The following is a 22,521-nucleotide window of genomic DNA, read 5'->3' on the forward strand; positions in this document are numbered from 1 at the left end:
AAAGTAAGGGTACGCCAGATGGATTTTTTTTGTTTTGAAGGTTGTGTCTTTTGAATTCCCTTCCTCAAAAGGCAATGGGTGCAGAATCTTTACATAATTTTTATGGCATAGGTGAATAGATTCTTGATTTCCAAGGGGATGAAAGATTATTAGGGAATGCAGAAATAGAGTTAAGGTTAAAATCAGATCAGCAATGATCTTGTTGAAAGGCAGAGCAGGCTCGAATGGCTGAGTAGCCTACTCTTGTCCCTTGCTCATATCTTGTTTCTACTGGAATTGAGAAGAGTAGGAGTCATTTGCTAGGAAATGTATAAGATCCTGACAAGGTCGATAGGGAACACTGCTGATGAAGGGCTAATGTCCAAAACGTTGCTTTTCTTCCTCAGATGCTGCCTGACCTGCTTTGCTTTTCCAGCACCATGCTTTTCAAAGGTGGATACGGAAGGAATATTTCCTCTTATAGAGTCATAGAGACGTACAGCACAGAAACAACTCATCATGCCAACCAGATATCCTAACCTAATCTCGTCCCATTTGCCAGCGTTTGGCCCATATCCCTCTGAACACTTCCTATTCATATACCCAACCAGATGCCTTTTTAATATTGTAATTGTACTAGCCTCCACCATATCCTCTGGCAGCTCATTGCATCCACACGCCACCCTCTGTGAGATAAAGCTGCCCATTAGGTCCCTTTTATATCTTTCCCCTTTCACCCTAAACCTATGCGCTCTAGTTCTAGACTCCCCTATCCCTCATGATTATACAAACTTCTATAAGGTCACCTCTCAGCCTCCGAAGGTCCAGGGAAAACAGCCCCGGCTTATCCAGCCCGTCCCTTTATCTCAAATCCTTCAACCCTAGCAACGTCCTTGTAAATCTTTTCTGAACCCTTTCAAATTTCACAACATTGTTCCAGTAGGAAGGAGACCAGAATTGTACGCAATATTCCAAAAGTAGCCTAACTAACATTCCGTACAACCTGTGGGCCTGTCCAGAACAAAAGGGCACTGTTTTGAAATTAGGGTATTTAATGAAACTTTTGGTCATCTCCCTTGACACACATTACCTTGTGGCTGATACCTTCATTTCTTTCTGCTTTCTTGACCTTTCCCCACCACTGTAGAGGACTTGCACTGATGTTACAGGCCTTATAAAAAATGCATTTGTAGAAATTCAAAATCTCAATGTTGTAAATGCTGGTCGTAAAAATCCCAAGTCTAGGGATTGTCACCTTGGTCCAAAGCAGTTAGAGCACCAAACTAAACTGGTTTGGTAATAGTTCGAAGAGATTATTTGCTTCACTTTGTCCCATGGTTGCAAAGTGTTACCCCATAACTACATCTCTCAAAATAAGTGTTAGTGGGGGAGCACTTTGGGGCCAACGACCATAATTCTATTAACTTTAAAATAGTGATGGGAAAGGATAGACCAGATCTAAACGTTGAAGTTCTAAATTAGAGGAAGGCTAATTTTGACGGTATTAAGCAAGAACTTTGAAAAGCTGACTGTGGCAGCTGTTTGCAGATAAACAGATGGCTGGAAAATGGGAAGCCTTCAGAAATGAGATGATGAGAGTCCAGCGACAGTATATTCCTGTTAGGATGAAAGGAAAGGCTGGTAGGTGTTGGGAATGCTGGATGACAAAAGAAATTGAGGGTTTGGTTAAGAAAAAGAAGGAAGTATATGTCAGTTATAGACAGGAGAAATCGAATGAATCCTTCGAGTATAAAGGTAGTAGGAGTATACTGTACTTAAGACAGAAATCAGGAGGGCAAAAAGAGGACATGAAAATATTTTGGCAAATCGGGTTAAGGAGAATCCAAGGGAATTTTATAAATTCATTAAGGACAAAAGGATAACTAGGGAGAGAATATGGCCTCTCAAAGATCAGCAAGGCAGCCTTTGTATGGAACCATAGGAGATGGAGATACTAAACAAGTATTTTGCATCAGTGCTTGCTGTGGAGAAGGAAATGGGCGATATAGAATATAGGGAAATAGATGGTGACATCTTGAAAAATATCCAAATTAAAGAGGAGGAAGTGTTGGATGTCTTGAAATGTGCAAAGGTGAATAAATCCCCAGGGCCTGATTGGGTGTACCCTAGAACTCTGTGGGAAGCTAGGGAAGTGATTGCTGGGCCTCTTACTGAAATATTTGTATCATTGATAGGTGAGGTGCCAGAAGACTGGAGGTTGGCTAATGTGGTGCCACTGTTTAAGAAGGGTGATAAGGACAAGCCAGAGAACTATAGACCAGTGAGCCCGTTGGTGGTGGTGGGCAAGTTTTTGGAGGGAATCCTGAGAGACAGGATGTACATGTATTTGGAAAGGCAGGACTGATTAGGGATAGTGAACATGGCTTTGTGTGTGGGAAATCATGTATCACAAACTTGATTGAGGTTTTTGAAGAAGTAACAAAGAAGATTGATGAGGGCAGAGTGGTGGACACGATACATGTGGACTTCAGTAAGGCGTTCAACAAGGTTCCTCATGGGACACTGGATAGCAAGGTTAGATCTCATGGAATACAGGGAGAACTAGCCATTTGGATACAGAACTGGCTTGAAGGTAGAAGACAGGGTGATAGTGAAGGGTTGCTTTTCAGACTGGAAACCATTGACCAGTAGAAAGCTACAAGGATCAGTGCGAGGTCCACTGCTTTTCATCATTTTATATAAATGATTTGGATGTGAGCACAAGAGGTATAGTTAGTAAGTTTGCAGATGACACCAAAGTTGGAAATGAAGTGGACAGCGAAGAAGGTTACCTCAAAGCACAATGGGATCTTGATCAGATGGGCCAATGGGCCGAAAAGTGGCAGATGGAGCTTAATTTAGAGAAATGTTGCACTTTGGAAAGGCAAATCAGGTCAGGACTTATACATTTAATGGTAAAGTCCTAAGGAGCGTTGCTGAACAAAGAGACCATGGAGTGCAGTGGAGTGCAGGTAGATAGGACAGTGAAGAAGGGCATTTGTTATGCTTTCCTTTATTGGTCAGAGTATTGAGTACAGGAGTTGGGAGGTCATGTTGCGGCTGTACAGGACATTGGTTAGGCCACTGTTGGAATATTGTGTGCAATTCTGGTCTCCTTTCTATCGGAAATATGTTGTGAAACTTGAAAGGGTTCAGAAAAGATTTACAAGGATGTTGCCAGGGTTGGAGGATTTGAGCTATAGGGAGAGGCTGAACAGCCTTGGGCTGTTTTCCCTGGAGCGTCGGAAGCTGAGGGGTGACCTTATCGAGGTTTACAAAATTGAGGAGCATGGATAGGATAAATAGACAAAGTCTATTCCCTGGGGTCCGGGAGTCCAGAACGAGAGGGCATAGGTTTAGGGTGAGAGGGGAAAGATATAAAAGAGACCTAAGGGGCAACTTTTTCACGCAAAGGGTGGTACGTGTATGGAATGAGCTGCCAGAAGAAGTGGTGGAGGCTGGTACAATTGCAACATTTAAGAAGCATTTGGATGTGTCTATGAATAGGAAGGGTTTGGAGGGATATGGGCCAGGTGCTGGCAGGTGGGACTAGATTGGGTTGGGATATCTGGTGGCATGGATGGGTTGGACCGAAGGATCTGTTTCCATGCTGTACATCGCTATGATTCTGAGGGGCATGGATAGGGTAAATAGACAAAATCTTTTCTCTGGAAACTAGACGGCCTAGGTTTAGAGAAAGATATAAAGAGACCTAAGGGGAAACCTTTTCACCTAGAGTGTGGTGTGTGTATGGAATTATCTGCCAGAGGAAATGGTGGAGGATGGTACAATTATTGCATTTAAAAGCCATCTGGAAGGGTGAATGAATAGGAAAGGTTTAGATGGATGTGGGCCAAGTGCTAGCAAATGGGGCTAGATTAGGTTGGGATACCTAGATTAGGTCGGCATGGATGTGTTCGACCAAAGGGTCTGTTTCCGTACTGTTTATCTCTCTGACTCTTCTGACTGCATCTGTTGATTAAAACCACACAACTTTGTTATGATGGACATCATATCAAGTGTCCAGTTATACTCGATATATAGCTGACACAAGTAGCATGCACTCTTGGGCACGATGTCAGAAATATGCCAGCACTCAAACTCATTATCGAGTGGAGCATTGTCATCTAAAGAGGAAGAAGTGAACTCAGAATAGATAGAAAGCAGAGACACAGCCAATTCTCTCTCCACCCCAAAAAATACAAAACTGCTTATCAGTTGTTACTGACCTCTGTGCTCACTTTTTCTTGCCTATGTGCATGCTCTTTCTTACCTGCAGTTGCAAGCTGTTGTACACAGCTACAAACAACTTCCCATCTTGCTTGTGTACCTCCTGACCTTTCAATGATGGTGTCCAGCAGAAGCATCACATTTTGGAGACATCTCACAAAGTTGCCAGAGAGGCACAACTTTATCCAGATATTTTGAGTTTTCTGATCAATTTGTGAAAGTTGGCATAGCCAAATACATTGTAATTCACTACCAAAGCTACACATTTCTATTTCTTTAGAACACAACTGGTTTTCTGCTGGGATTATTTTTTAACTGTTGATGCTACTGCTAACTGGTGTTTCTAATTTCTGTTTGCCTTCTCAGGCCCTGTACCCATTGGTTACCTGCCTTCTGTGCGTCAGTCAAAAACAGTTCTTTCTCAATAACTGGCATATATTCCTTCAGAATTGTCTGTCTCATTTAAAGGTAAGTAATGCACAATGAACAAAAATAATTGGATTAAAAAAATTATGCCAAGTGTTGATTCCTGCACAAGTTATTTGTAAAATAAAATTATTTCATTAACAGCGCAATGTTATTTGGATTGATGGAAGAGTGCTCACATATATAGTCTGCTCTTTGGCTATATGTGTCTGGTCCAAATAGTGAAATAAGGAATGTGTAATTTTTCACACAGTTGTATTGTCAGAACCTGTTTCCTACCTTGATTTTGTTTGTCTTTTTGCTTTGTTTACCTAAACATGGTAGTTTTGCAGTCCAACTCTTAATTTACTTGTCGAATGAAGTGCAAATAACAGGGAAAAAGAACTGAGGTAATTTCCCCACCTTCGATTTGCTGTTTATCCGTCTCACGTTGAACTGCTCACAGAAAGAAGTATCACCGATAGATAAGCAATTAGGCTGAATTTTGGCCTCTGTCAGTAATGTTTAGTTCCACCTTGATATATCATCTTTATTTTAGTGGCAATAGAACAAATAAACATGATTTGGATTTAAGTGTTAGTTGCCTTCAATAATAATTATCTCTGCACTTTGGATGGCGAGAAATGACTTTTATCTTGAATTCCAAGCATTTCTTTCCTAGGAAAATGTTTTTCTGCATGCTTATCATTTCATTTATTCATATTGTTCCACGTGGCTGTATGTGTGTATGTTGTCTTGTTTTGTCTTGTTGAACTCACTACTAACTCAGTTTTATGTTAGTTTAACTCTGTATACAGCATCTCAAAACCCTCGTGGCAGAGACAAATGCTTATGATATAATGGCATGTTTTATTGTTTGTCATTTTCCAAAAATATTATTTTAAACATTCAGTTTAACTCCAAGTTAAGTGCATTGCAGCGTTTTTGTTACATCTAACAAAAGCTCTTCATACTGCTGTTTGTTGTATGTGCTGTTGTTCATCAAATGCTTTTTAAGAATTTTAAGTTTGTGCTTTGTTCCCCATCTAACATGCATGGACATCCCATTCTCATGCTTGTTCATGTTTTGCTGTCTTACATTGCTTTATTCAGATGCCATCTAACAACAGTATCAGAAAGCAAATAGAAACTTTGCAGGTATGTGTGCCAAGTTCTTAAAATATGTATATAATCTAGAAATTTAATGACAAGTAGGTGATCTAAAATGAGTCTTTTATATAGGTGGCACTTTCAGTGCTCACCTGAAGCATAGCAGTCAGTAAATTGTAGTTGTTGCATTACACTTGTTAATCCGTCAATGAGTATAGCTTTATATATAATGCTGTGCAGTGACCTGACTAAACTCTTCATTTCAACAATCACTGGCAAAAATTAGTGATATTGAATAAAATGGCATCAGTGGTTCAATCATATGTCATTTAAAACAAAGATTTTTGATAAACTGGAGTGAACCAGTTTACATGGGAACAGGAGTAGGCCATTTTGCCCCTCAAGCCTATTCCACCATTGTGAGATCTTGGATGATCTGTGTTTTAAGTCCATACACCTGCCTTTGGCCCATATCCCTTAATTGCTTGAGACAAATTTATCTATCTCAGATTAAAAATTAACAACTGAATCACCATCCAATGCCATTTTATGGAAGAGAGTTCCAACCATTTACCACCATTATGTGAAGAAGTGCTTCCTAACATTTCTTTTGAATGTTCTGGCTTCAATTTTCAGATTATGCCCCTAGAATTTCCAACCAGTGGAAATTCTTATATACCCTGTTTTTTTCCTTTTGATTCCTTCTATACTTTAATCAGATCATCCTTTAACCTTCTAATTCTAGGGAAAGCGGGCCTGAAGTCCAGTTATAATTCTTGTTAACTTACATTGTACTCCCTCCAAGGGGGATGCAAATAGTACTTCAAGTGGGATCTAGCCATGGTTCGAGTCATAGAGTCTTAGAGATGTACAGCTTGGAAACAGACACTTTGGTCCAACCTGTCCAAGCTGGCCAGATTAATCCAGTCCCATTTGCCAGCATTTGCCCATATCCCTCTAAACTCTTTTTTTATGTACCCATCTAGATGCCTTTTAAATGTTGTAATTGTACTAGCCTCCACCTCCACCTCTGGCAGCTCATTCCATGCATGCACCACCCCCTGCCCCTTAAGTCCCTTTTAACTTTTTACCCTCTCACCTTCAACAAATGCTCTCTAGTTTTGAGCTCCCCTACTCTGGGGAAAAGACGCTGGCTGTTCAGCCTCTCTATGTCCCTCATGATTTTGTAAACCTCTAAGGCCGCCCCTCAGCCTCCAATGCTCCAGGGAAAACAGCCCCATCCTATTCAGCATCTCCCTATGGCTCAAACCCTCCAACCCTGGTAATATCCTTTCTAAATCTTTTCTAAAACCTTTCAAGTTTCACAACATCTTTCCTATAGCAGTTCTGTTTATCTGTAGCCTAACCTCTTTATCCTTGTGTACCAATCCTCTAGATATAAGGGTCAGCATTCATTAGCTTTCTTGATTAACTTCTGTACCTGTTTGTGACATTTTAAAGATCAATGCATCTGAGCAGCAATTTTCTTTGGATATCCACTGTATTTAACTCCAAACCATCTAGAAAGTATCCTTTTGTATTTTTTTCAGTTCAAAATGGATAACCTCACACTTTACTTTGAACTCCTTCTGCCACAGTTTTGCTCATTCACTTAGTCTTCTCAACATCCCTTTGTAATCTTATGATGTAATCTACACTCTACAATGCCGTCTGTCTTTTTGATGATGGTATGACAACCCATGAAAGAACTAAAACACTTGAGCTTGATTATTTTTAGTAGATATATTATAACATTTTAAACCTGGCCTTCTGTCATATCCTACAACTATGTTGTGTAGCTGATTTATGAACATTTGAGGATGGTAGTAAATGCTTGCCTACCATCAATGCTCATATTTTGAGAGTAAAGAAAAAAGTAAAAGCTCTATCCTCATTGATTTCTTAAGTCGTGCAGTTAGGAAGGGAATTCCAAGATTTTGGTCTAGCAGCAGTGAAAATGGCGATAATAGTTCACAGTCCAGCTACCCTGAGTCTTGGAGGGAAACTTGCAAATGGAGGTGTTTCAGTCCAGCTGTTGTCCTCCTTCCAGCTAAGAAGGATTACAGCAAAGTGCTTGTTGAGGAAGCTTTTGCATTCTGTGGATGGTATATACTGCTTTCTTCAGCAGCAGTGTTTGAAGGAATGAATGAGATGTTCATCAACCAAGTTACTTCCATCTTGGATGGAGTCAAGCTTTAAGTGTTTTGAAGCTGCATTCATCCTGGCACATGAGGAATATTCCATCAGACTTCTGACTTGTGCCTAAAGATAGTCGACAGACTTTTGGGGGCCAGGAAATGAGTCACCTGCTGCAGAATTCCCTGAGAATTGAAGCTACAATATTTAGGAGACTGCTAAATATAAAAGGAATAGATTATAAACTGGAAGTAGAAGTAGATACATTGAATCACTGAACAACAAAAAAAAGGGATAGGCCTATTTGATCCATCAAGTTCACCCCACCATTCATGAAAAGCATGAGTGAATCTGATTGTGGCCTTAACTTCACTTACCCAAATCTTTGAGTCCCCTGTAGACTAAAAATCAATTGGACTCATCCTTGAATACATCCAATACCGAACCCATATTCCTCTCTGCAGTACAGAATTCTGTGCATTCATGACCCTCTGAGAGAACACCTACCTTGTAATTTCACTCTTCAGTGGTAGATTAAATATTTTGAAACCAGACCCCCAAGGTGGCATGGTGGTTTAAGGACCTGGGTTCAATTTCACTGTCTGGCGACTGTGTGGAGTTTTTACATTCTCTCGGTGTCTGCGTGGATTTCCTCCCACGGTCCAAAGATGTGCAGGTTAGGTGAGTTAGCCATGCTAAATTGCCCATTGTGTCCAGTAATGTGCAGGTCAGCTGGATTATCCATGGGAAATGCAGGGTTACAGGGATAGGGTAGGGGGTGGGTCTGTGTGGAATGTTCTTGGGAAGGTCGGTGTGGACCCGATGGGCCAAAAGACATCCTTCCACACTGTCGGAGAATTTAGCTCAATTAATCAGAGATTACAACCACGCAGATCAAACTGAGAACTGATAAGGATTTATTTAACAAACAGCGATATTATGGAAGACACTTGACCCCACTGAGACAGTCACTGACAGGCTGTTCAGAAGGAAATACAGCTTCTTCCCCGAACAGAGAAAACAGGAGAGTTTTATACTCTTACAAAAATGAAGTGTGAGTTATGAGACAAAGAGGAATAACGTTGATGCATTGAAAAGATTCAAGTGTCTGTTGTCTGACACTGAGTTTCTGAATTGACTCAGGAGATTCTGATCCTTGGCTGGAGTAGTGTTAGTGGGTTTCATTCTGGTATCAATGTGTTCGTATTGTTGAGGGGGCAAGCAAAATACCTTTGGTGCCTCGTTGTGTGGGTATCCTTTGTGAAGGCTTGACTCCTATTGGGAGCAGCTGTGCCCTAAGGACATCACAGGTGCTGGGCTGTTGTGAAGTAGGAGGCTCATTATCACTTAATCAGAAGAAGTATATTCTCTTGGCCTGGATAAGGCATGTGTGATGTCTGGGGCGGCTGGTTTGGCCTATATGGGTAGGCTCAGTGGCTAAGTGCAGACATTTTGTGTTGTCTGTTTTGTGGCCATGTCATGGGAAGGCTGGGACCTGTATTTTCTCCCACACACGCTATTGGGATTCTATGATGATAGTTCTGGGTTCTCTGTTCACAGCATCCACTCCTTCCAGCCGCCTCAATAAGATCAGCTCTCAGTCTTTTAAATTCTAATGATTTCATCCCAATCTTTCCTCAGAAGATGACAACTCAATCAAGGATTCCATTAGACAATAAGATATTAGAGTAGAATTAGGTCATTCAGCCCATTGAGTCTGCTTGGCCATTCAATCATGGCTGATCTGTTTCTCATCCCATTCTTCTGTTTTCTCCCCATTATCCTTGATCCTGTTAATAATCAAAAATCTATGAATTAATTGTGATTAGAAAAGAGACAAATTTCACTAATGCTCAGGCTGCATTAGTGCATGCAGGATTGTGCAGCTTGGAGTCATAGAGATGTACAGCGCGGAAACAGGTCCTTTGGTCAAACTCATCCATGCTGACCAGATATCCTAATCTAATCCAGTCCCTTTTGCCAGCACTTGGTCCATATCCCCCTAAACCATTCCTATTCATATACCCATCCAGATGCCTTTTAAATGCTATAATTGTACCAGCCTCCACCACTTCCTCTGCAGCTCATTCCATGCATGCACCACATGCATGTGAAAAAATTGCCCCGTAGGTCCCGAAATATCTTTCCTCTCACTCTAAATTATGCCCTCTAGTTCTGGACCCCTTCATCCCAGGCAGAAGACATTGTCTGTTTATCCTACCCATGTCCTTCATGATTTTATAAACTTCTATCAAGTCAAATTTGTGTCTTTGCAGTTCTGGTCATATCTTTATACCTGACATTGCTTGGTGCAATGCTCACAGCATTAAATATTTGGCAGGGTCTGCTTACTGTTGGCTAACTCTGCATCCCTCTTAGGCAAAGAGGACCATTTTCATTCTGGTCCACTTCTCCTCAAGGCCTCCATGATACCATTAGAGAAAGAGTGGCTCTGGAAGATATGAACTTCACAGGCAATAACTGTCTTTGAATTATGTGAACCCTGATATTTCTCCTGTACCACAGTAGGCAATCTGCGCATAATCATGAACAGTCTATAGAAATGAAAGTGCTGCTGGCATCAGTTTTGGGTCAAGCCCATTTAGTGCTCAATTACACCTGCTGACCCTTCTTCCAAGGGTGAATTGAACTCTACTTTGCTCTAATAAGCTTTTCAATTAAACTTGCCAAACAAGCACACTGAGTCCATGACCTTTCCTTGTTACTCTGCAATCTTGAATTTCCTTATCCCTAAACACAGTTTATTTGAAAGCAATCTGTTCTGTTTTTGGCAGGTCATCTAGAAGTTTGTTACCTGTGTCATAACTGTCATCGCATTGGTTTGCATTAGCTTCTGGTTAAGCAGAGCATCTCTTAACATTTTAATCCTTATTTTCAAATCCTGCATGTTCTCAGCCCTTCATATCTCTGTAATCTCCTCTTACTATAGAATTCTCTAAGAAATCTGCACTCTTGAACATCCCAATCTTAATTGGTCCACAATTGGTTGCCATTCTTTCAGCTACCAAGGCTGTAAAGTGCTCTAAAGTTTCCACTCTAAATCTCTCTGCCTCTGTATCTTTAATTTCTTTCTTACCTTGTCCCTTAAAAATTACCTCTTTGAACCTCTTTTGTGGCTCCATGTCAAAATGTATTGTATAGTGTTGCTGTGAAGCAGCAGTAGTCTGTCTAAGGCCAGTCTTCTGTTTAATTCTCCACGCCTCTCAACCTGCACTTTGCTGTTCAGTTGCTTATAAAAAACTTCAGTTTAACACTTGGACCTAGGAAAAAGAATGCATAAGATTGTTTCCTGTTCCCTTCTTCACATGTGCTGAAAAGAAACAGTGATTGCCTTCAAAAGGATGCGGCACCTGCTCAGTTGTTGTCCATTCAGATTCTAGGTATTCGATTATCACTGTCTTAGGCCAATTATATTATGTTATATGTGCAGTATAAGCGCAAGTTGTTGCTGACTGTCAAATAATTACTTCATGCTTGCCATGCTGTCACTTGTAAGCATGGAAACAAATACTTTAGAGTTGAATATATAAATAACGTCCTGATTGTCAGGGAATCAATTTTTGAGTAATAGAACAGACAATGGTAACTATAATAATGTTCACAGGGGACAGTGGTGAATAAGTAACATCATATGAAAAAGAATTTGGGGAAAGAGCAGTGAAGGCAATGTTGCACACACTTAATTTAGTATAAAAGACATACTGCCAGATGGCTGGAAAACAACTCATGTAATTCCTGTATTTACAAAGTAGAATAACATATAAACACAACATATAATGTATAGCCTTCTAAAGACAGACTCTTACTTAACCGGTCATATTGAATTTTGAGGTCTTTATACTGGGAAGAGTAGACAGCAATGCAGTAGATACAATTTATCTGGATTTTGAAATGCCTCAATAAAGTGCCACATGATAGATTGATGAATCATAAAAATTAGAGAACGTGGAGTCAGAAAACAGGTGACAAATGCATTTCTTTCTGGCTTAAAATTAAAGGCGGTGTGGAGGGGGGGGCGATCTGGGTGTCAAATTCAGAGTGGTGGCAGTAGGCAATGGTATTCCACAAATATCAGTATTGGGATCAAAATTTTGATTTAGAATCGATCAATTGCAGAGAAGCGGATTGCTTCCCATATAATGTAAACACTTCCTCATATATTTATTTGATATATTTTGTATATCTGTCCTTTTTCTGCACTGGTGTTAGTTGTATTTTTGAATGGAAAGTGCATATTTGTGGTCCTAGTTATTTATAGTCTTTTAACTATTGGAACATTTCCTTTTTATTTCTTTATAGAACAAAGACCCCAAAATGTCGCGGGTTGCACTGGAATCGCTGTATAGATTGCTATGGGTTTATGTAATCAGAATAAAATGTGAAAGCAACACTGTAACACAAAGGTGAGTACAAAAATTTATGTATATTTTACACACATCAATCAATTGGTAAGCATAATGAAATATTGCAGATGCCATCATAACAATAGTTAGTATTAGGTATGACAAAGATTATCCTCATTAAAACAAAATATTTAAAGCAGCAGTGGTCCTTGAAATATTCTCCCATTTATAAAGCATTTGCTTGACTAAAACATTTCATTAAAATAAATGTAATGTCCTTTTTAAAACAGGCCAGTGATTTTAGCTCATGCTTGAAATATTTCCACAGAGCAGATTGTTTAGGTCAAGTGCCTGTAACATTTCCATGATGGACATAACCAAAATGTTTGAAGTAAGTTTGTGCATCCTGATCTTCAAAACGTAGTTGCACTTGAAAAGTCTCCTGTTTTTACATTTGGTTGGCATAAATCTAAACAAAGGGTGGTACGTTTAATATCAGACTATCCTTTGTTTAGATTTATGCCAACCAAATGTAAAAACAGGAGAATTTTCAAGTGCAACTACGTTTTGAAGATCATGGTGCACAAACTTACTTCAAACACTTTGGTTATGTCCATCATGGAAATGCTACAGGCACTTGACCTAAACAATCTGCTCTGCTTCTTGCAAAACATCAGTTGTTGCCACATATTTAAGAGTTAGTGTACACTAGGACAATCAATATTTTACTCTGTACATTTTGAAACAGTACAAGTTTTGAGTTTTGTTTTGCTTATTAATCAAAGCTAGTGACAGTCAAAAGATAATATTTTTGAAAACAGCAACACTTGCTTAAAAATGTTGTACATACTATAGTAACAAATGAGGTCTGCAGATGCTGGAGATCACAGCTGCAAATGTGTTGCTGGTCAAAGCACAGCAGGTTAGGCAGCATCTCAGGAATAGAGAATTCGACGTTTCGAGCATAAGCCCTTCATCAGGAATAAGAGAGAGAGCCAAGCAGGCTGAGATAAAAGGTAGGGAGGAGGGACTAGGGGGAGGGGCGATGGAGGTGGGATAGGTGGAAGGAGGTCAAGGTGAGGGTGATAGGCCGGAGTGGGGTGGGGGCGGAGAGGTCAGGAAGAGGATTGCAGGTTAGGAGGGCGGTGCTGAGTTGAGGGAACTGACTGAGACAAGGTGGGGGGAGGGGAAATGAGGAAGCTGGAGAAATCTGAATTCATACCTTGTGGTTGGAGGGTTCCCAGGCGGAAGATGAGGCGCTCCTCCTCCAGCCGTCGTGTAGTTGTGTTCTGCCGGTGGAGGAGTCCAAGGACCTGCATGTCCTCGGTGGAGTGGGAGGGGGAGTTAAAGTGTTGAGCCACGGGGTGATTGGGTTGGTTGGTTCGGGCGGCCCAGAGGTGTTCTCTGAAGCGTTCCGCAAGTAAGCGGCCTGTCTCACCAATATAGAGGAGGCCACATCGGGTGCAGCGGATGCAATAGATGATGTGTGTGGAGGTACAGGTGAACTTGTGGCGGATATGGAAGGATCCCTTGGGGCCTTGGAGGGAAGTGAGTGTGGAGGTGTGGGCGCAAGTTTTACATTTCCTGCGGTTGCAGGGGAAGGTGCCGGGGGTGGAGGTTGGGTTGGTGGGGGGTGTGGATCTGACAAGGGAGTCACGAAGGGAGTGGTCCTTGCGGAACGCTGATAGGGGAGGGGAGGGAAATATATCCTTGGTGGTGGGGTCCGTTTGGAGGTGGCGGAAATGGCGGCGGATAATACGTTGTATGCGCAGGTTGGTGGGGTGGTAGGTGAGAACCAGTGGGGTTCTGTCTTGGTGGCGGTTGGAGGAGCGGGGCTCAAGGGCGGAGGAGCGGGAAGTGGAGGAGATGCGGTGGAGGGCATCGTCGATCACGTCTGGGGGGAATCTGCGGTCCTTGAAGAAGGAGGCCATCTGGGCTGTGCGGTGTTGGAATTGGTCCCCCTGGGAGTAGATGCGGCGGAGACGAAGGAATTGGGAATATGGGATGGCGTTTTTACAGGGGGCAGGGTGGGAGGAGGTGTAGTCCAGGTAGCTGTGGGAGTCAGTCGGTTTATAATAGATGTCTGTGTTGAGTCGGTCGCCCGAGATAGAAATGGAAAGGTCTAGGAAGGGGAGGGAGGAGTCTGAGACAGTCCAGGTGAATTTCAGGTCGGGATGGAAGGTGTTAGTAAAGTTGATGAACTGTTCAACCTCCTCATGGGAGCACGAGGCAGCGCCGATACAGTCATCGATGTAGCGGAGGAAAAGGTGGGGGGTGGTGCCAGTGTACTTGCGGAAGATGGACTGTTCCACATATCCTACGAAGAGGCAGGCATAGCTGGGGCCCATGCGGGTGCCCATGGCAACTCCTTTAGTTTGGAGGAAGTGGGAGGATTGAAAAGAGAAGTTATTCAGGGTGAGGACCAGTTCAGTCAGTCGAAGGAGGGTGTCAGTGGAAGGGTACTGGTTGGTGCGGCGGGAAAGGAAGAAGCGGAGGGCTTTGAGTCCTTCGTGATGGGGGATGGAGGTGTACAGGGACTGGATGTCCATAGTGAAAATAAGGCGTTGGGGACCGGGGAAGTGAAAATCCTGGAGGAGGTGGAGGGCGTGGGTGGTGTCCCGAACGTAGGTGGGGAGTTCTTGGACTAAAGGGGACAGGACCGTGTCGAGGTATTGGGAGATGAGTTCGGTGGGGCAGGAGCAGGCTGAGACAATGGGTCGGCCGGGGCAGGCAGGTTTGTGGATTTTGGGCAGGAGGTAGAAATGGGCGGTGCGGGGTTGTGGGACTATGAGGTTGGAGGCGGTGGATGGGAGATCCCCTGAGGTGATGAGGTCCTGGATGGTCTGGGAGATGATGGTTTGGTGGTGGGAGGTGGGGTCGTGGTCAAGGGGGCGATAAGAGGAGGCGTCCGCGAGCTGGCGTTTGGCTTCAGCGGTGTACAGGTCAGTGCGCCAAACTACCACCGCGCCTCCCTTGTCTGCGGGTTTGATGGTGAGGTTGGGATTGGAGCGGAGGGAGTGGAGGGCTGCACGTTCTGAGGGTGAGAGGTTGGAGTGGGTGAGAGGGGTGGACAGGTTGAGTCGGTTGATGTCACGGCGGCAGTTGGCTATAAAGAGGTCGAGGGCGGGTAGGAGGCCAGCACGGGGTGTCCAGGTGGATGGGGTGTGTTGGAGGCGGGAGAAGGGGTCGTCAGAGGGTGGGCGGGAGTCTTGGTTGTGAAAGTAGGCACGGAGGCGAAGGCGGCGGAAGAATTGTTCAATATCTCGCCGCGTGTTGAACTCATTAATCCGAGGGCGTAGGGGAACGAAGGTGAGGCCCCTGCTGAGGACTGATCTTTCATCCTCAGAGAGGGGGAGATCTGGAGGGATAGTGAAAATCCGGCAAGGCTGGGAGCTAGGACCTGGTGTGGGACTGGAGCTGGAGCTGGAGCTGGGGGCGGGGTTAGGGGCGGGGACAGAGATCGAAGTAGGGGTGGAGTTAGACGTGGTGACGTTGCTCGACGTGGGGGCGGGGTCATGCGTCGTGACGGAAATAAGCGTGGGGGCGGGGTTACGTGAAGCGACGGGAGATGGCGTGGGGGCGGGGTTATGCGTAGTGACGAAAGATGAAATACTATAGTAACCCCTTCTATCTAATTCAGTCACATAAAAATCAGTTCCATATTTTTAAAGAAGATTGTTTATCAATTTTTCTTTATAAAGTCATAGAATCATAGAGTCGTACAGCACGGAAACAGACCCTTTTGGTTTAACAGGTCCATGCTGAACATCATCCCAAACTAAATTAGTCTCACCTGCCTGCTCCTGGCCCATATCCCTCCTCATGTTTCCTATTCATGTACTTATCCAAATGTCTTTTAAGCCTTATAATTGTACCCACGTACACAACTTCCTCAGGAAGTTCATTCCACACTCTCATTTGAGCCACCCTTGAAAAATTTGCCCTTTTTTTAAAAAATCTTTTTCCCCTCGCCTTAAGAATGTGGCCCCTAATCCTGAAATCCGCACTTCTAGGGAAAAGACAACTACCATTACTTCTATCTTTACCCTTCATTATTTATGAACTTATTTCTGATCACCTCTCACCTCCTATACCTCAATGAATAAACTCCCAGATTATCCACCTTTTCTTTATAACTCAAACTTAGCATATCCAGCAATGTCACCAATGTTCTGTACACTTCAACATGACTTCCCATCTCCTATTTGCCTTCTTTGCTAAATGCCTTTTTAACTGTCCTGTCTACATGTGACGCGAACTTCAAAGAATTATATACCTGAACCCTTCGATCCCTCTGCTCTACAACACTACCCAAGTCCTTAGCATTAATTGTACAAGTCCTACCCTTGCTTATTGTACCAAAATGCAACATCTCACATTTATCCAGATTGAATTCCATATGCCATTTTCCATCGACCTATTTGATCAAGATCTCCTTGTAATATTAGAAAACCTTCACTGTCGACTATTCCACCAATTTTTGTGATGTCAGCAAACTTACTAACTCAGCCTTCTATATTTTCATCCAAATCATTTATATAAATGATAAAGAAAAGAGGATCCAGAATTGATCCCTATGGAACGCTACTGGTGACAGGACTCCAGTCCAAAAATAAACTCTTCACCACCGCTCTGTCTCCTGTTAGGTCAATTATGTATCCAATTGGCAAGTTCATCCTGAATCCCACATGATCTAACTTTACTAGTTAGTTGACTATGTAGAACCTTGGAGAAGGCTTTATTAAAGTCCAAATAAACAATGTCTATGGCTCTGCCCTTGTCAATTCTCAAAAAAACTCAATCCAGTTTGTGAGGCATGATTTTCCTCACACACAACCGTGTGAACTATCCCTAATCAATTTTTTGATTGTGAAGTTATGATATCTCAAATTGCCTTGATTGCAATATTCTTAGCTGAAAATGTGTTGCTGGAAAAGCGCAGCAGGCCAGGCAGCATCCAAGGAATAGGAAATTCGACGTTTTGGGCATAAGCCCTTCATCACGCTTATGCCCGAAACGTCGAATTTCCTGTTCCTTGGATGCTGCCTGACCTGCTGCGCTTTTCCAGCAACACATTTTCAGCTCTGATCTCCAGAATCTGCAGCCCTCACTTTCTCCTTGCAATATTCTTAGACATCATTGGATATCTGATAGATTGTCTTGGCATTCTTTGTACATAAATTAAGCTTTGAATTATGAAAAATTTCAGTAATACCTTGAGTTTTGCTGTGTTTTTAATCTGTTGTAAATCAGGGATTTCATACATTTTGTCTATACTGATCCCGTTTTAATCTACCTTTTTTCTATTCTGATTCTTTAAACAGTCGCCTTTTAAGCATTGTATCAGCACTTTTCCCCAAAGGCTCCCGCAGTGTGGTTCCCCGTGACACACCTCTGAACATATTTGTGAAGATTATCCAATTTATTGCTCAGGTATGAATTAAGTAGTAATATTTTCGGTGTAGTTATGTTTTATTAAAGGTAGTTCTTCTTTAACACGTGTTTGTTAAACACTATTTGGTTGTAAAGTGATTTGTGAATTGTGGATTTACTTTTGATAAAGCAAACTCCTATTTGCTGTTGCACAATTCCATCCCCAGCACTAGCTGAACACCAAAACCTGGCTTCAGGATCCTCTGTCCGCAAAATGCAAATTTAGTGTGTTCAGCTAAAACAGGAAAGCAATCAGCTCCGCAGGCCTTGAAACTTAGCTTGAAATTGGGAATTGTAGTCTACTTTCAGAAGGAATTTTTATTTTAAACCGGAGGAGAATCTTGAGAAGGACTGGATTTCCACGTTAACATCGCGTGGCCAGTTGGCTTGCGCACTTTCTGGTGAAGAGATTCGTGAAAGTTACAATGCTGTAGTTAGTGATTTGAGTGTTAAAACTGTTAAGTTTACTGTATTATTTCACGAAAATTTATGATATAAAGATTTACTCAGACTGTGCTATCGTTTGTGTTAGACAGCTAGTATTTTTGTTTTGATTTTTATTGATATTTTTGGTGGTGCACCGCAAACCGGTTTTTCCCATCAGCCTCATCATTTATCTTGCATGGCTTTCTATAATGCGGTGTCACATGGAAACTCAACAACTGCATTATAGGAGAACTACCTGTATTAACAAATTTGAGTTTATTGGAAACAGCCGGCTAATTGACCACAGTTTTTAGTGGAATACCTGTTCTTGTATAGTTTGTATATAGCACACTGAAATTTGTCAGAATATTCTTTAAAGGGCTATGTTTTGATTTTTGGAACCACTTTGTTTATCATGGGCTGCTTTTAAAATAGGTGTGTTTACAAACACAGCAGCCAGTCCTTTTAAAGCGTAGGATGATGACTTTCAGAATTAATGGGCTTTCTGTCTCTGTCAGTCTCTCACTCTCTTTTCTGAATCTCTCTTTTCTGTATCACTCTCGCATGTGTTCTCTGTCTGTCTGTCTCTCTCTCATATGTGCTCTCTGTCTGTCTCACACTGTTTGTCTGTCTCTCTCGTGTGTGCACGCTCTCTCTCTCACTCCACACACACAGTCTTTTCTTTCTCTCTCGCTCTTTCCATAGTTTTCCTGCTACCACCCCCACCCAATCTGTCTGTCTGTCTCGATTATTAAATCATTCCTTCCTCTTTATGTATTACTGCAAACTCTGCATGTCCCTACGTTGCAGACTGTAGTCTTCAGTGCTTTCCTGTGTCTTCATATGCATCTGTTTCACCCTTTTATTTCTCCCTGTTACCTGCGCTCCCTCCTTCACTAATGTTCTATGCATGCTTTGAAAGTCCCATAAAAATAAATCCTTTTGTTTATGCTTTCAGTATATTTTCTTAACTAACTCTGCGTGGTGCATTTTCTAGTTGAAAGGATCTATGTTAACTTCATTGTTTGAGTTTAGGAGATTTGTTTACATGTTGATTGTTTGGGCATATAGACCTAATGAGGTCAGGATTCTTTGGAACAAACTTTCAAGAGTTATTTCCAGCTTCTGCCTCAAACTATCCACAGGCACTCCCTCAGATGTAAGTCAGCAGTGCAAGTATTAGGATAACTAACCCACAGGGGGCAGTGGAGAATAAGTAATGCTGTATGGAAAAGGGTCCCGGGAAGTGACAGCGAAGACAATGTTGACAATTTAATTTAATATAAAAGGCATAACTGCCAGATGGCTGGAAAACAACTCATGTAATTCCTGTATTTACTAAGTAAGAGAACATATAAACACAAAATATAATAATGTATATCCTTCTAAAGGCAGCATCTTGCTTAACCAATCGCATTGAAGTTTGAGAATTTTATAGTGGAAAGAGTAGAGAGGATGCAATGGATACAATTCATCATATTTTCAAATGCCTCGAAGTGCCACATGATAGACTGATGAATCATAAAGATTAGAGGTGGCAAAATTGATTTGTTTCTGGCTTCAAATTGAAGGGGGAACTAACTGGGTGTCAAATTCAGAGTGGCAGCAATGGGAAATTATGTTCCACTAATATTAGGACAAGGATAAGTTCAAAATTTGGATTTACAGTTTGGACGTAGGAAACAAAAATACATCCTTCAAATTGAGTATAAGCCAAATTGAATGGATAATCAGTATTGAGGGTGACTATATTTCATTACAGGAGAATATTAGTAAACTTGCAGAAAAGGTTTATAAATGGCAAATCAAGTTCAGAACACAAATGTGAGCTACTATATTTGATAGGAAGAATACGGAACTTTTTTTTGGAAGGTGCAAGTCTAGTGAGGTTAGAAGAAGAAAGGAATCTTTTGGTTAACCTCAGTTTAGCATTAAGGACATAACATGCAAAACAATCATTTGGGCTTTAGTTTTAATGGGACAGAATTGAAAAATGACCAAGTTACGCTAAATCTGTATTGAACTATTTTTAGACCACCTTTAGAATACTGTGCATACTAGAGTATATAGAGGAACTGAAGATGGCCCACAGATCTTACAAGAAACGTGTGGATATGCATGTCACTGATGGGTTAATAAACTGGATCTCTTTTTTTTCTTGGAAAAAATAAAACTGAGGGAAGATCTTTAAAAGTAAAAAAAAGTTTTGCTGGCGGATCTAAAGAGACAGTGTGACCTTTTATAGGGAAGAGTTGCACTAATGGCTGTGATGGTCATCGTATGTATGATGGTCATCAATGTACAATGGTCACCAAGAAATCAGAAGGAATGTCTTTACCGAGAGAGTGAGCTGAACGTGGAATTTTGCTACCCCAAGGTATAGATTAGGCAACCAATTTTGATCTTTTTCACGGGAAGCTAAAAACAATCTGAAGAAATAAAGCGCAGGTGGCTATTTTGCCAGTTATTTGAAGTAGGAACCTCACTTGGAGTTTAAATGCTGGTGTGGGCATATTGATTGTGTAGCTAGTTTCAGTGACATAAATACGATACAACCATATAACAATAAACCTTAAAACTGAATTGTATTGTATACAAATACTTAGAGGTTCAGCTACATTGTTTTTGTTTTAACAACAGGAACGGCTCGATTTTGCAATGAAAGAAATCATATTTGATCTACTTTGTGTCGGAAAGCCATCAAAAACATTTGCTATTAATCCAGAGGTAAGACTACGATATACTTTGGATTTTTCCAATGACGTTTGGCAAATGAAGATATAAGTATATCAGTTGAGAGAACACATAGTTGTTTGGGATATTATTAGATTACTTACAGTGTGGAAACAAGCCCTTCGGCCCAACAAGTCCACACCGACCAGCCGAAGCGCACCCATTCAGACCCATTCCCCTATATTTACCCCTGCACCTCACACTACGGGCAATTTAGCATGGCCAATTCACCTAACCTGCACATTTTTGGACTGTGGGAGGGAACCGGAGCACCCGGAGAAAACCCACACAGACACGGGGAGAATGTGCAAACTCCACGCAGTCAGTTGTCTGAGGCTGGAACTGAACCCGGGTCTCTGGCGCTGTGAGGCAGCAGTGCTAACCACTGTGCCACCGTGCCGCCAATTATGGGCCATTGTGTTACGATAAATTGTACTAACGTTTTGTGACATCTTCCCAATGAAATGAAAATCCAACTGGTAGATGCTGTGACCAATGCTGGAACAATACATTGTTGCTCAAGCCCCACTATTACTTGTATCACAACATAAATTAAAAATGCTTTTTCCAGTTACCAAGGTGATCAATTAAATGCCTTCTCCATATCAGATTATAAACAACAAAATCTATCAACCAGGTTTCTTAACAAGCACAATTATTATTATCAAAACTAAGTTCATTCAATGAAAATTTAACAGTTAGTTTACAGAATGACAGTAATATCAAAGTATAAATGCTTATTAAAAAACCAAAAGAACTGAGGATGTTGTAATTCGGAAACAAAAACAGAAGCTCAGCAGGTATGGCAGCATCTGTGGAGAGAAATCAGAGTTAATCCGGTGACCCTTGCTCAGAACTGATGGTAGCTAGGAAAATGTTCGTTTATAGGGCTACAGGGTGCCGAAGCGGAAAGTGAGGTGTTGTTCTTTTGGCTTATGCTGAGCTTTGTTGGAGCACTGCAGCAAACCTGAGACACAGATGTTGGCCAGGGAACAGGGTGGTGTATTGAAGTGCAAGTTAAAAACAATGACTGCAGATGCTGGAAACCAGATTCTGGAAGAGCACAGCAGTTCAGGCAGCATCCAAAGTGCAGCGAAATCGACGTTTCGGGCAAAAGCCCTTCATCAGGAAGCGCAAGCCAACTGGAAGTTCAGGATCTTTTTTGCGGACAATCGTAGATGTTCTGTGTAGTGGCCACCCAGTCTACACTTTGTTTCCCGATGTAGAGGGGACCACATTATGAGCAGTGAATATAGTAGATGAATTGTGAGAAGTGCACGTAAAGTGCTGCTTTACTTGGAAGGTATGTTTGGGCCCTTGGATACTGAGGCAGGAGGAGGTAAATGGGCAGGTGTTGCGCTTTTGGTGGTTGCAGGGGAAGGTGCCTTGAGAAGTTGGGGGGGGTGATGTTGGGAGTGAAGGAAAAGTTGACCAGGGTGTCCCAGAAACAGCACTCCCTGCAGAAGGCAGACAAGAGTAGTGAGAGGAATATGTGTCCGGTGGTGGCATCTCACTGAAAGTGGTGGAAATGGTAGCTGATGGTCCTCTGCATGTGAATACTGGTAGGATAGTAGGTAAGGACAAGGGGAACCCATCACTGTTGCGGGACAGAAGGGAGGGAATGAAGACGGAAATGCGGGAGATGGGTAGGACCTGGTTGAGGGCCCTTTCAACAATGATGCTGGGGAATCCTTGGTTGAGGAAG

At 42.0% G+C, this 22,521-nt stretch overlaps 1 protein-coding gene across 8 annotated transcripts in view; it reads left to right on the forward strand.

The window, feature by feature from the left end:
- Nucleotides 1-22,521, forward strand: part of fryl (furry homolog, like) — a 462,166-nt gene that overhangs the window by 214,859 nt on the left and 224,786 nt on the right. For 6 of the 8 annotated variants that reach the window (XM_060824340.1, XM_060824357.1, XM_060824348.1 and 3 more), the window contains 5 exons: nucleotides 4,576-4,677; nucleotides 5,728-5,772; nucleotides 12,181-12,284; nucleotides 17,549-17,657; nucleotides 20,724-20,810. In XM_060824340.1, coding sequence (XP_060680323.1) covers nucleotides 4,576-4,677; nucleotides 5,728-5,772; nucleotides 12,181-12,284; nucleotides 17,549-17,657; nucleotides 20,724-20,810 — 447 coding nt within the window. The remainder of the gene's footprint in view (nucleotides 1-4,575; nucleotides 4,678-5,727; nucleotides 5,773-12,180; nucleotides 12,285-17,548; nucleotides 17,658-20,723; nucleotides 20,811-22,521) is intronic. The other 2 variants (XM_060824329.1, XM_060824367.1) reach the window with 1 other exon arrangement.

This window comes from Hemiscyllium ocellatum, chromosome 1, assembly GCF_020745735.1.
Source record: "Hemiscyllium ocellatum isolate sHemOce1 chromosome 1, sHemOce1.pat.X.cur, whole genome shotgun sequence".
NCBI lineage: Eukaryota > Metazoa > Chordata > Chondrichthyes > Orectolobiformes > Hemiscylliidae > Hemiscyllium > Hemiscyllium ocellatum.